The sequence below is a fragment of the Cetorhinus maximus genome, chromosome 29 (assembly GCF_964194155.1).
Source record: "Cetorhinus maximus chromosome 29, sCetMax3.hap1.1, whole genome shotgun sequence".
Classification (NCBI taxonomy): Eukaryota; Metazoa; Chordata; class Chondrichthyes; order Lamniformes; family Cetorhinidae; genus Cetorhinus; species Cetorhinus maximus.
The window spans coordinates 2,454,390-2,469,412 of NC_135907.1; the positions used below are offsets into that span (position 1 = coordinate 2,454,390).

At 44.5% G+C, this 15,023-nt stretch overlaps 1 protein-coding gene across 1 annotated transcript in view; it reads right to left on the bottom strand.

Annotated features, from left to right (window-relative positions):
- LOC144669552 (zinc finger CCCH domain-containing protein 7B-like) overlaps positions 1-15,023 on the bottom strand; it is an 86,340-nt gene that overhangs the window by 62,175 nt on the left and 9,142 nt on the right. The window contains exons 3-6 of the mRNA XM_078532034.1: positions 6,756-6,795; positions 5,704-5,901; positions 4,776-4,934; positions 3,839-3,919 (exon numbers count right to left, since the gene is read on the bottom strand). Coding sequence (XP_078388160.1) covers positions 3,839-3,919; positions 4,776-4,934; positions 5,704-5,901; positions 6,756-6,795 — 478 coding nt within the window. The remainder of the gene's footprint in view (positions 1-3,838; positions 3,920-4,775; positions 4,935-5,703; positions 5,902-6,755; positions 6,796-15,023) is intronic.

A 15,023-nucleotide genomic window follows, 5' to 3' on the forward strand; every position in this document is an offset into this window, starting at 1 on the left:
ACGTCTCCTCTACATTGGAGAGACCAAACACAGACTGGGTGACAGCTTTGTGGAACACCTTCGGTCTGTCCGCAAGCATGACCCAGACCTTCCTGTCGCTTGCCATTTCAACACACCACCCTGCTCTCATGCCCACATGTCCGTCCTTGGCCTGCTGCAATGTTCCAGTGAAGCTCAACGCAAACTGGAGGAACAGCACCTCATCTTCCAACTAGGCACTTTATAGCCTTCCGGACTTAATATTGAGTTCAACAATTTCAGATCATGAACTCTCTCCTCCATCCCCTACCCCTTTTTCCAATAATTTATAATTTTTAACAAAATATATTTTTCTTTTCCCACCTATTTTTAAATTTATTTCGATCTATTGTTTTATCTCCACCTTTTAACCCATTTCAATCCCTTCCTCCCCACCCCACCCCCACATGTCCATCTGCTTGTCCTGCTTGCTACCCTTAATGTCTCCATTAGCACATTCCTCAGATAATATCACCACCGTCAACACCCCTTTGTCCTTTTGTTTATGACATCTTTGGCAATCTCTTCTTGGCCTCCACCTATCACTGGCCTCCTATCTAGCTCTACCTGTCCCACCCCCTTTACCAGCTTATATTTCACCTCATTTCTCTATTTCCTTAGTTCTGATGAAGAGTCATACGTACTCAAAACGTCAACTGTGTTCCTCTCCGCAGATGCTGTCAGACCTGCTGAGTTTTTCCAGGTATTTTTGTTTTTGTTTCAGATTTCCAGCATCTGCAGTATTTTGCTTCTGAAATTGCTGCACTCCGTTCTCTCAGGTCCAACCCTGATTTTGTTACCAACTTGCCGTCAAGGGTGGTGCTGTTGTTGTCTGGCATACTGACCTCTACTTTGCAGAGGCTGAGCGCCAACTCGCAGACACTTCCTCCTACCTCACCCTGGACCATGACCCCACCACCGAACATCAAGCCATTGTGTCCAGGGTTGTCACTGACCTCATCTCCTCTGGAGATCTTCCCGCCACAGTTTTCAACCTCATAGTCCCCCAACCCCAGACAGCCCGTTTCTACCTCCGTCCCAAAATCCACAAACAGGACCGACCCGGTAGACTCATCATGCTAGCCTGTTCCTGCCCCACGGAACTCACTTCTTCCTATCTTGACTCCATTCTCTCTCCCCTTGTCCAGTCTCTTCCCACCTACACCCGCGATTCCTCTGATGCCCTACATCATATGAACAATTTCCAGTTTCCTGGCCCTAACTCCTACCTCTTCACCTTGGATGTCCAATACCTCTAGATTTCCATCTCCCACCATATGAGGGCTCTCCACTTCTTCCTTGAACAGAGGCCCAAACAATCCCCATCAACCACCACTCTCCTCCACCTGGCTGAACTTGTTCTCTCACTGAACAATTTCTCCTTTAACTTGTCTCACTTCCTCCAAATAAAAGGGGTGGCTATGGGTACACGCATGGGCCCCAGTTATGCCTGTCTTTTTGTGGGGTATGTGGAACATCTCTTGTTTCAGTCCTACTCAGGCCCCTTCCCACAACTCTTTTCTCGGTACATGGGTGACTGTATTGGTGCCACTTCACGCTCTCGTCAGGGCTTGGAAAAATTTATCGATTTTACTTCTAATTTCCACCGCTCTCTCACATGGTCCATCTCTGACACTTCCCTTCCTTTCTGTCTCCATTTTTGGTGATAGACTGTCTACCAATATTCATTACAAGCCCACCAGCTCCCACAGTTACCTTGACTACAGCTCCTCACACCCTGCTTCCTGTAAGGACTCCATCCCATTCTCCCAGTTCCTCTGCCTCCATCGCGTCTGTTCCGATGATGCTACCTTCCAAAATGGCGCATCTGACATGTCTTCCTTTCTTCTTAACCAAGGGATCCATCCCACTGTGGTTGACAAGACCCTCAACTGTGTTTGACCCATCCCCCTCACCTCTGCCCTCACCCCTTCCCCTCCCTCCCAAAACCATGATAAGAGTCTCCCTTTTCCTCACTTTTCACTCAACCAACCTCCGCATTCAAAGGATCATCCTTTGCCATTTCCCCCAACTCCAGCATGATGCCACCACCAACACATCTTCCCCTCAACCACGTTCCCCCACCCAGTCAGCATTCCATAGGAACCGTTCCCTACGTGACACCCTGTCTACTCCCCCATCACCTCATCCCCTTCCCACAGCACCTTTGCATGCAATTGCAGAAGGTGCAACACCTGCCCCTTTACCTCCTCCCTCCTCACCGTCCAAGGCCCCAAACATTCCTTTCAGGTGAAGCAGCGCTTCACTTGCACCTCCTTCAATTTGGTCTACTGTATTCACTGCTCCCAATGTGGTCTCCTCTACATTGGGGAGACTGAACGCAGACTGGGTGACCACTTCGCAGAACACCTTCACTTAGTCTGCAAGCATGACCCAGACCTTCCTGTCGCTTGCCATTTCAATACCCCATCTTGCTCTCATGCCCACCTGTCCGTCCTGGGCCTTCTGCAATATTCCAGTGAAGCCCAACGCAAACTGGAGGAACAGCACCTAATTTTCCAACCAGGCACTTTACAGCCTCCCGGACTTAACATTGAGTCCAACAACTTCAGACCATGAAATCTCTTCTCCATCTTTACCCTTCTTTAATCCAACTTTTAAAAATAATTATTTATTTATTTACCCATGTTTTAAAGTCCTTTTACCCCCAACACTGCCCCCGCCAACCACAGGGCCATCTGTCACTTGTTCCTATGTTGTGCTTTCACAGACCACTGACCTTTGTTCAGCTACTAACACAGTCTGCTATCTTACCTTTATACCACTATCAGCACCTTCTTCAGTCTTCAACACTACCATTATTACAACTTTGTCCTGCGTCAATGACATCTTTGTCAATCTCTCCTTAACTCCCACCTATCCCTGACCTTCTACCTTGTTCCACCCCCTCTTAAAGAGTATAAAATCCATCACATTCCTACTTCTCTTTAGCTCTGAAGAAGTCATATGGACTCAAAACATTAACTCTGTTTCTCTCTCCACAAATGCTGCCAGACTTGCTGAGTTTTTCCAGAATGTTTTGTTTTTATTTCAGATTTCCAGCATCCACAGTATTTAGCTTTCAGCCATTTGACCTGTGGTGTTTGCTCCTAAGAACAGTTATCCAACTTAATCCCACTTTCCTGTTCTTGGTCCATAATCTCTGGGTGAAAACAATTTCTCCTCAAACCCCCTCTACCAATTACGTTAAATGTATGCCTCTTGTTTACTGACCTCCCTGTCTAAGGGAAACAGGTCCTTCCTATCACCCTATCTGTGGCTGTCATAATTTTATACACATCAATTAAATCTCCCCTCAGCCTCCTCAGTTCCAAAAATAACTCCAGCCTACCCAATCCTTCCTCCTAGCTTAAAATGAACAAATTAAATTTAGGTTACAGGGGACCGGGGCAATCTTCATTTGTATTAGGCCAAGTTTAGGTTAGTTATCAAGAGATGGTTCTTTCTGCAAAGAATAGTGGGATCAGGACACCAATTTGCTGAATTCCTTCATGCGAGAGCTGGACCTGTTTCTGGCTGGGCCAGAGCGCATCTTGTACAAATGGTAGGTACCACACAGAATTATCAGGCTCAGTGTGACCTCCTGGATAAAGTCCGATCGCCTAGATGGTTTGCAAAAGAATTTCCCATTTCTTGTGACATCTGCCTAGTTCTAGTCTCCCTAGCCAAGGAAAACATCCTCTTAGCATCTAATCTGTCAGCTCCTGAAGTATTATGATAAGATCCGTTACCCCCTCCCCCAAGGGGAAATAAACAGGCTAGGAAAAGGAAATAAAACATGCAAACTGATAACACTCACCTGAGCTCTGATATATGCTTTACGGATCCTTAGCCCCAACTTCTGTGCCAGTTCTTGTGTCAATTTCACTACATTTTCATCCTAAATAGATAACAGGATAATGCTTTGTTCCACCTTTAATCATTTTGCTTTCAAGGAATCTTTTACGATTACTGACACTTTGGAAGCCGCCAAGTTTACTCTGTCAGAATGCTCAGCAAGTTACGTGGTGAATTGCTGAGTTTTACAGGCCTGCATGGTCCCAGGGTCAATCCCTGGCTTGTGCTAAATGAGCTGATCTTGCTGGGCAAGGCCATTAACGAACATGGAGCCAAGTCATCAGCCATAAGAAAGGCAAAAAACACTTGCTTTATATATATCTAATCTTATATATGATCTCATGCAAAGGCAGAGCAGGCTTGAGGACCTGACTGGTCTCCCCCTATGTTCTTAGTTCAGAAATCATAAAAACACTGGAGGGGGGGATCTGCACGAGTAGAATTGTTCCTTAGGGTGTCAGTGTCTTCAAGAGACAAGGAGAGGGGGCAAATTTTGTTATGGGACGACAAAGAAAACTCAGGCCTAAAACCTTTGGCTAACATCTACCCAAGGATCCTTACAAAAAACGGGACAGATGTGATATTGTGCCACTTTCCCAAATCTTTAACAGCTCATTAGAGTCGGGGACTGTTCAGTCGGACTGGAAGGGTGCAAACATGGTTCCAATTTCTAGAAAGGATGATAAAATAGAGCTGCATTGCTGCAGGCCCACTCGTTTGATTTCAGTAACAGACACTTAGGGGTAGGCGGGAATGTGGAGTTGAGGTTACAATCAGATCAATCTTGATTTTATTGAAGGGCAGAGCAGACTCGAGGAGCTGCGTGGCCTACTCCTGCTCCTCATTCATAGGTTCATATAATTTCATGTCCAGGCGGAAGCACAAACAGACCAACTCACCTGGGGAACAGCCAAAGAGCACTTGGCAATGCATTCATAAGCTTCTTTATGCTTTCCCAGCTCGTTCAGTGCTTGTGTTTTCCGATAAAGTGCCCGGTAGTTATTTTCATTGAGCTTTAGCGTGCTTTCACAGTCTTCCAGAGCTTTCTCATACACACCCTGCAATAACAGTCAAAGTCAGCACCTCCACGGCACAGATTCTTGTCTCTCCACACTCAGGAAGGGGAAGCGTCACTTTTCTTTTGCACGGTCTTCCCAACTTTCTGAAGGTGCCGAATCTTTCTGGGGTGGGGTTCTACAGATACTAGTACCAGCCCAGAAATGCCTCAACCAATGAATGCCTCTGCAATTGCCCATAAAGGCCAGAAGTTGGTTTTAGCCAACGTTGGTTCATAAAAAACATCCCCATCCCCTTACCAGCCTCCACCATCAGCACAGGTCCCAGCCAGAATAATCACTGGTGCATGTTCAGTGGTTCTCCTGTTACGAAACCCACTTGGCATACAAATAGGGACAATTCAGCAATGGTGGGGTACAGCAATTAAAGGCATCAGCGCATCTCGCCATAGATAATAACCCATCACTACAGTGAGTTCAACATCAGAATGATTTTACAACAAATCCATCACAATACAGTCAAGACAGAAAGAAAGACTTGGATTTATATAGTGCCTTTCACAAACGCAGGAGCGCTTTACAGCCAACGAAGCACTTTTGGATTATAGTCATTGTTGTAATCTAGGGAATGCAGCAGCCAATTTGTGCACAGCAAACTCCCACAAACAGCAATAAGATAGGCCATTAGATAATCTGTTTTTAGCGTTGTTGGTTGAGAGATAAATATTGGCTAGGTCATCATACTTGCAACAGGTGTACATTATTGCCCTAAAGCTACCAATAAATGTTTTAAAATCTTGTTAACACTCACCATACTGAAGTAGCAGGCGGCTCGATTAACGTACAGCTTCTCAAGCAAGCGTTGCGAGATTACCACCTCTTCCGATTTTGCATATTTTGCTACGTTCAAAGCCTCTATATACTGGACCAAGGCCATTTTATAATCTTTTTCTCTGTATAGCCCATTCCCTTCTTCCAGCAAGTTTTTAATCAGTTGGTGCAGAAAAGCCTTGACACATGGATTAAAAAAATTGTAAATTAAAACTGAACCCTCATTAGATCTTGGTGGAACTATACAAGCCACTGTCATATTGCTGTAACATTGTACTGTAATCCCACCGTAATCTCATTCAGAATGTTCACTTTTGGTTGCCCAGTTACCACAGTATCATTCCCCTGATTTCCCTGCTGGCTCAGTTTATAAGAGTGTCAATCAGCATGAAACCGAGCCAGACTAGGGACATTTATGATTCAATCACCTTTGATTAGAGCTAGCTGGTCTGAAATGGAGTTCTATAATTCATTTTGACCAAACAGCTATGAAAGTAGAAGGGGGGTGGGGTGGGGAGGGGGGCAAGTGTTCCCACTCTTTGATCACTATCCAATTGCCCGTAATTGGGAATGCATACACGTGGATTATCAGGCCAGCAGAGCACTTTCTTTCCCATTCCCCAATCCATGGTTAAACAGCCTTTCAACACTCAAGTGTATAGTAGCCAAATTTGCTGATGTTAGTAGGTGGGAAAGCAAGTTGTGAGAAGGATACAAAGAGTCTGCAAAGGGATATGGACAGGGTAAGAAGGAAAGTGGAGTTAAGGCTACAATCAGCCATGATTTTATTGAAATTAGAGCAGGCTTGAGGGGCAAAATGGCCTATTCTTGTCCCTATTTTTTGTCTTCTTATGAAAGACACCTTCTAACTCATTTAAGAGACAGTGACAGTGGCAGACATTGGTAGTTACTCTGCTTTTCCCACTGAGGTGGGCGGGGTGGGACGCTGTGGCTTGCACTAGCTTAGTTGTTAAACAAAAAATAAATTAAATTTTAAAAAAATAGACCAAGAACAGCAAGAATTGCTCGTACCTCATATTCATCTTGGCTTCCTGGATAAGCCAAGGGCGATCTGGTGAAGAAGCAGAGAAAATGAAAGACTATCAGTGAGATTTCTTAGCAACTGTGACTAATATAACAACAAGTTGCATTATATAGCACCCCTTATTAACAGGATCCACACTGGTTGGTGAAACCGAAACCAAGACGCAGAGCTTTTCTTTGTGGAAAGTTTATTGACTTGTTCAGTCTCATAGCTCTCCTCCCACTCAACCCAGTGTCCCACCTATCCCCAATTATATATGCTCAAAGACAATTAATACCCATCGCATGTTTCTCTTAACCATAACAATGTAATTGATAAGACATTGACACCTCTAACATAGTAAAACGTCCCAAGATGTTACCCAACAAAATATGACACCAAGTCACATTGAGAGATATCAAGGCAGATGACAAAAAGCTTGGTCAAAGTGGCAGGTTTTAAGGAGGGTCTTAAAGGAGCAAAGAGAAGTCGAGAGGTGGAGAGGTTCATGGAGAGAATTCCAGTGCTTAGGGCCAGGGCAGTTGAGGGTACAGGCACCAAGGGTGGACTGATAAAAATTAGCAATGCGCAAGAGGCCAAAATTGGAGGAGCCTCAAACAATTGCCTGGAAGAGAAAATGGCAGTTATAATGCATGAAATGCAGATTTAGAATGAATCCTTGAGAGGAAAACCAAAATAATTTTACTCGAGTTATCGAGTTCCTGTATCACAGCTACTGGCTACGTCATGTGATCTGATGTTAAACAAATTGCAGGTCAAATGAAGTGGACAGCAAATGAATTTCAACAGAGGCAAATATGAGGTGTGTATTTTGGTATAGGAAATAAGACCACATACTTTTTGAAAAATTAGAGTATAAATGGGGTACAGGAACAAAGGGATCTTGGGGTACATATTCGCAAATCAAAAGTTGCAATGGAAGTTAACTAAGTAAATCATGGATAGGGGACCTGTTAACTAACAGAAAACAGAGAGTCTGGATAAATGGGTCATTTTCAGGTTGGCACACTGTAACTAGTGGAGTGCCAGAGGGATCATTGCTGGGGCCCCCAACTATCCTGATCTATATTAATCTTGAATCAACAGACAAGTATATTGTAGTCAAATTTGCAGATGATACAAAGATAGGTGGAAAAGCAAGTTTTGAGAACACAAATAGTCTGCAAAGGGTTTAGTTAGATTAAGTGGGTGGGCGAAAAGGAGTAGAATGTGGGAAAATGTGAGACTGTTCACTTTGGCAGGAAGAATAGAAAAGCAGAGTATTATTTAAATCAAGAAAGACTACAGAATGCCGCAGTACAGAGGGATCTGGGTGTCCTTGTACATGAATCACAAAAGGTCAGCACGCAGGTAGGAAATAATTTGGAAAGCAAATGGAATGTTGGCCTTCATTGCAAGGGGGTTGGAGCATAAAGGTAGGGAAGCCTTGCTACAATTGCACAGGGCATTGGTGAGACCGCACCTAGGGTACTGCATACAGTTAATCCTGGGATTGAGGAGTTGTTTTATGAGGAAAAGTTGAGCAGGTTGGAGTTCAGAAGGATGAGAGGTGATTTTATTGAAACATATAAGATTTTGAGGGGGCTTGACAGGGCAGATGCTTAGAGAATGCTTCCTCTCGTGTGAAATCTAGAACAACAGGCCTCAGTTTAAAAAAAAAGGGGTCTCCCATTAAGACCAAGATGAGGAAGAATTTCTTCTCTCATTGGGTTGTGAATATTTGAATTCTCTACCCCAGAGAGCAGTGGAGGCTAGGTCATTGAATATATTCAAGGTTAAGTTAGATAGATTCTTGAACTGTAAGGGAGTCAAGGGTTCTGGGGTAAGTAGAGTTGAGGAAAGGATTAGATTAGCCATGATCTTACTGAATAGCAGCGCAGGTTCGAGGGGCTGTATGGCTTACTCCTGCTCTTATTTCTTATGTTCTTAAAGCACTAGGGATCATTCCCAGAGAAACAGAATTAAATAGCAGGAAATTATCATAAACATATATGGAATCTTGGCTGAACCATATTTTAGAGTACACTCCACAGCTCTGTTCTTCATATTACTGAAGGGATACTGGGAAGATGCAAAAGATATTTGCAAGATTGATGACAGAACTGAGAGATAATAATTACAGGCTGAGGCTTTTTTCTCTAGAAAAGAGAAGGTTGAGGGGTAAAATAGCAAAGGACTTTAAAAACATGGAGAGGCTTGATAGGGTGAATGTAGGGAAGATGTTTCCACTTGTAAGGTGGGGGGGGGAAGAGAGAGACCAAAGCTAGGGGTCAAAATTGCGAGTTGGTCACAAATAAATCCAAAGGGAATCCAGGAGAAACTATCTTACCCATAGAGTGGTGTTATTACATGTAGTAGTTCAGGTGAATAGCGTGGATGCATTTAAGGAGAATCCAGATAAGCACGTGAAGGACAAAAAGAAAATGACTGGCATCAGCAAGCATGAAGAAAGAAGCTTGATTGTCAGTGAAGATGAGAGGGAGTAGGGTGAGAGAAGACTCGCATGAAGCATAAACACTGACACGGGGCCAGTTGGGCCAAATAGCCGGTTTCTGTGCTATACATTCTACGCAATTCAAAAGGTAAGGGAACAATTAAAGGGCAGGACTCAGTTCTAATTTCCCAAAAGCAGCCGAGTTGTCAGAACTGCTGCTACAGGAAAGGGTAGATAAAAATGAGAGAGTTGGCCCAGCTCTTGTCCTTCAAACCCTAAAGTGCTTTTATATTAGACAAACGCAATCAGGACCGGGTGCATGCTCTTCCTACCTACAGCTCCAGTCTAAAGTATCACCAGTCAGACAGGGTAGATCAACAGCATTGTGGGCGCAACAAACTGTGACTCTAAATCTGCCGGATTGAAGGCTTCCTACTACAGCAATGTGACATGAAGAGCTGGTTCTGCCTCTTTGCACTTACGAGCAAGTAGTTCTACATCAAATTGCAGCACACCCACAGACAGGCTGCTGACACCAAATGGCAAAAAGAGGACATGGAGGTTGCTCTCCCAGAACATTTTGTTTAAATATAAAAAAATATAATACAATATACATAAAAATACAATATAAATAACCGACTAGTTTTATAGAGGCATGCAGTATAAAAGCAAAACGTTATGCAAACTTTCATAAATCACTCGAAGCAGATTCAATAGTAATCTTCAAAACAGACTTGTATTTTCCTTAACAAAAACAGAATTACCTGGAAAAACTCAGCAGGTCTGGCAGCATCGGCAGAGAAGAAAAGAGTTGAGTTTCGAGTCCTCATGACCCTTCAACAGAACAGTATTTTCTGTATTCTGTATTTTCAGTATTCAACAGTATTTTCCTTATTCTTTCATGGGATGTAGATGTCGCTTTCTAGGCCAGCACTTATTTCCCATCCCTAGTTGCCCTTGAGAAGGTGGTGATGAGCTGCCTTTTGAATCCCTGCAGTCCATGTGGTGTAGGTACACCCACAGCGCTGTTAGGGAGAGAGTTCCAAGATTTTGACCCAGCAACAGTGAAGGAACGGCGATATATTTCCAAGTCAGGATGGTGAGTGACTTGGAGGGGAACTTCCAGGTGGTGGTGTTCCCATGTGTCTGCTGTGCCCTTTTCCTTCTAGATGGTAGTGGTCGTGGGTTTGGAAGGTGCTATCGAAGGAGCCTTGGTGAGTTTCTGCAGTGCATCGTTTAGATGGTACACACTGCTACCATTGTTTGCTGGTGGTGGAGGGAGTAAATGTTTGTGGAAGGGCTGCCAATCAAGTGGGCTGCTTTGTCCTAGATGGTGTTAAGCATCTCGAGTGTTGTTGGAGCTGCACTCATCCAGGCAAGTGGGAAGTATTGCATCACCTCCTGGCTTGTGCCTTGTAGATCGTGGACAGGCTTTGGGGAGTCAGCAGGTGAGTCACTCACCGCAGGATTCCTAGCCTCTGACCTACTCTTGTAGCCACAATATTTATATGGCTAAAAGCAAAATACTGCGGATGCTGGAAATCTGAAACAAAAACAGAAAATGCTGGAAAAACTCAGCAGGTCTAACAGCATCTGTGGTGAGAAAAGCAGAGTTAACGTTTCGAGTCCATATGAAGAACGTTAACTCTGTTTTTCTCTCCACAGATGCTGTTAGACCTGCTGAGTTTTTCCAGCATTTTCTGTTTTTGATTTATATGGCTAGTCCAGTTCAGTTTCCAGTTAATAGTAACCCAGGATGTTGATAGTGGGAGATTCAGCGATGGCAATGCCATTGAATGTCAAAGGGCGATGGTTAGATTCTCTCTTGTTGGAGATGGTCATTGTCTGGCACTTGTGTGGCGCGAATGTTACTTGCAACTTGTCAGCCCAAGCCTGGATATTGTCCAGGTCTTGCTGCATTTAGACATGGACTGCTTCAGTATCTGAGGAGTTGCAAATGGTGCTGAACATTGTGCAATCATCAGTGAACATCCCCACTTCTAACCTTATGATGGAAGAAAGGTCATTGATGAAGTAGCTGAAGATAGTTGGGCCGAGGACACTATCCTGAGGAACTCCTGCAGTGATGTCCTGGATATGAGATGATTGACCTCCAACACCACAACCATCTTCCTTTGTGCTAGGTATGACTCCAACCAGCAAAGCTTTTTCCCCCTGATTCACATTGACTCCAGTTTTGCTAGGGCTCCTTGATGCCACACTTGGTCAAATACTACCTTGATGTTAATAATGCCTTGACTCTCACCTCGTCTCGGGAGTTCAGCTCTTTAGTCTGTGTCTGAACCAAGGCTATAGTGAGGTCAGAAGCTGAGTGACCCTGACGGAACCTAAACGGAGTGTCAGCGAGCAGGTTATTGCTAAGCAAGTGCCGCTTGATAGCACTGTTGATGACTCCTTCCATCACTTTACTGACGATGGAGAGTAGACTGATGGTGCAGTAATTGGCCGGGTTGGATTTGTCCTGGTTTTTGTGGACAGGACATACCTGGGCAATTATCCACATTGCCGGGTAGATGCCAGTGTTGTAGCTGTACTGGAACAGCTTGACTAGGGGCGTGGCAAGTTCTGGAGCACAAGTCTTCAGTACAATTGCCAGAACATTGTCAGGGCCCAAAGACTTTGCAGTAGCCAGTGCCTTCAGCCATTTCTTGATATCACGTGGAGTGAAACGAACTGGCTGAAGACAGGCATCTGTGATGCTGGGGACCTGGAGGAGGCCGAGATGGGTCATCCACTGCTCAGCACTTTTGGCTGAAGATTGTTGTGAGTGCTTTAGCCTTATCTTTTGCACTGATGGGCTCCTCCATCATTGAGGAAGGGGATATTTGTGGAGTCTCCACCTCTAGTGAATTGTTTAATTGTCCACCACTTTACTTGTGTCATTCCTAGGGGGCTACCTCCTTTCCTTACCCATGCTAGATGCAGAGTGGTGCTCCTCAAGCTACATAACCACTTGTCTCTCTCTATCTCGATGATCTCTGGCAGACTATGGCTAATTGCACAAAATTATCAGGGATTTTGATAGAATCGATAATGGGAAACTCTTCCCATTGGCAGGAGGATCGATAACCAGAGGAACTGCCAAATAAGCTGTGGGGAGGAGGGACGGGGAATGAGGAGAAATTCTATTACTCTGCAAGTTATGATGATCTGAAATGCACTGCTGAAAGAGTGTTGGAAGCAGATTCAATAGTGATTTTCAAAAGAAAATTGGATATTCAAAGCTGAGTTAGGCAGAATCTTTGACAACGGAGTTAAGGGTTATAGGGTCAGGCACGAAAGTGGAGTTAAGGCCGCAATCAGATCAGCCATGAACTTATTGAATGGTGGAGCAGGTTTGAGGGGCCGAATGGCCTACTCCTGCTCCAATTTCTTATAATCTTATGGATGTGCTCTTAAAAAGGAAAGATTTTCAGTACAATGGGGAGAAGCAGGGCAGTGAGTCAAAGAGACATGATGAGACAAACGGTCTCCTTTGCTATAAGATTCTCTAATTAGTAAGATCAGCAGCTATTAGCTTGGGAGTGTTGACCAGCTGTCCTCTCAGCCCCAGAGGCAATGTTGAAGGAGGGGGTAAAAAAGCAACATCATCCTGGGAGGGTAAAGGAGTAGGGGATGTAAAACACTGAACTTTATACCTCATAAAAGTAAGTGAAGGAACAAATCTAATGGTTAGCTCCAACGATGCAGTTGTCTGATTGGATATGAAGAGATTGAAATGGATGAGTTCAAGGGCTATGTGAACTGTGTGGTGTGATACTGCTACTTGCAGATGGCAAGATCTCAGGTTTAGTCCCCAGCCTGTGGCGAGTTAGCTAACCATTGCCAGGAGAGCTGCAATCGGCTTCAGCACCAGAGTTAGGAGAGTGGAGAAAAAAATCTCAATCCAGTGACACACGACGGAAGTGACCTAGTTGTGGGTGTCAGGGGAGGCTCAGGTTCACCTGTGACATCTCCTCCTCCCCAGTGGCTGTTAATATTGTGTCAGTTGTATAGTTGAGGTGACTGCTAAACAGGTGGTGGGTATCGATTAATTTATTGTCTTTGAGCACATATAAAAAGAGACTCCCCCTCCAGGGCCTGTCACCCCTTTCAATTTTTAGCTTAATTGATTTATTTCTAAAAAGAGTCTATAAAAAGTGACTCAATAGGTCCGGGCAGCGGGTGGTCGAGGGGTCGTCCAACGCAACTGTCCATCCCTCTACCGCGGCTATGTTCGCGGCTGGGCAGCCGTGGAGAGGGAGCACGTGGTGTCTGCTGGCACGATTGAGGCCTTCCATGCCCGGTGGGCATCGCGGGGTCTGGAGTGCTTTATTGACTGACCCCTTGAATCATGTTTTACTTTAACGTTGTAAGTTTCCTTTAAGATTTTTTTTTTTTCCTTTTTGCAGTATCCCTTTAAGGGGCTGCTTTTTAATTTGTCCCTCATGATGTTAATTCAGTTTAATTGATTTCATCAAAAAAGTGAAAAGTCACTCCCCCTCCAGGGGCTGTCACCACTTCTGATTTTTAGTTTAGGGAGCACGCGGCATCCAAAGCTACACCAGAGGCCTTCCACAATCGGTGGGCACCGCGGGGGCTAGGGTGCATCATCACCTCCGGGAACAATATTTTGATTTGATTTTGTAAGTTTCCTATTTTGATTTTTGTCACAGTGCCGCATCAGGGGCTGTCTTACATAGAAACATACATATGGCTCAACGCCATATTCCCACTTTCCCTCTTCATGCCCCTAATATCCAAATATTTATCAATTTCTTTCTTGAATATACTCAGTGACTCGGCCTCCACAGCCTGCTGTGGTAGAGAATTCCACAGGTTGACCACTCTCTGAGTGAAGAAATTTTTCCTCATCTCAATCCTACATGGCCTGCCCCACACTCTGAGACCGTGGCCCCTGGTTCTAGACTCCCCAGCCAGGGGAAACATCCTCCCTGCATCCAATCTGTCTAGCCCTGTTAGAGCTTTATATGTTTCAATCAGATCCCCTCTCATTCTTCTAAACTCTAGTGAATACAAGCCCAGTCGAACCAAACTCTCCTCATACAACAGCCCTGCCATCCCTGGCATCAGCCTAGTGAACCTTCGCTGCACTTCCTCTATGGCAAGTATATCCTCTCTTAGGTAGGGAGACCAAAACTGCATGCAATACTCCAGGTGTGGTCTCACCAAGGCCCTGAAAAACTGCAGTAAGACATCCCTACTTCTGAATTCAAATCCTCTTGCAATGAAGGCCAATATACCATTTGCTTTCCTAATTGCTTGCTGCACCTGCCTATTTACTTTCATTGACTGGTGTACAAGGACACCTAGATCCCTTTGTACATCCACATTTCCCAATATATCACCATTTAAATCACTCTGCCTTTCTGTTTTTCACACCGGAGCATATAACTTCACATTTATCCACGTTATACAGCATCTGCCATGTGTTTGCCCACACACATAACTTGCTAAATCGCCCTGAAGCCTCCTTGCATCCTCCTCACAACCCCGCCCAGTTTTGTGTCATCAGCAAACTTAGATAAGGAAACCAAATGCAATATTTCCAAGTCATTTATATATATCATGAATAGCTGGGGCCCAAACATTGATCCCTGCGGTACACCACTAGTCACTGCCTGCCACCTGGAAAAAGACCCATTTATTCCCACTCTGTTTCCAGTCTGTCAACCGATTCTCAATCCATGCCAGTATATTACCCCCAAACCCATGTGCTTTAATTTTGCCCATTAGCCTCTTATGTGGGACCTTATCAAAAGCCTTCTTGAAATCCAAGTACACCACATCCACGGGTTCT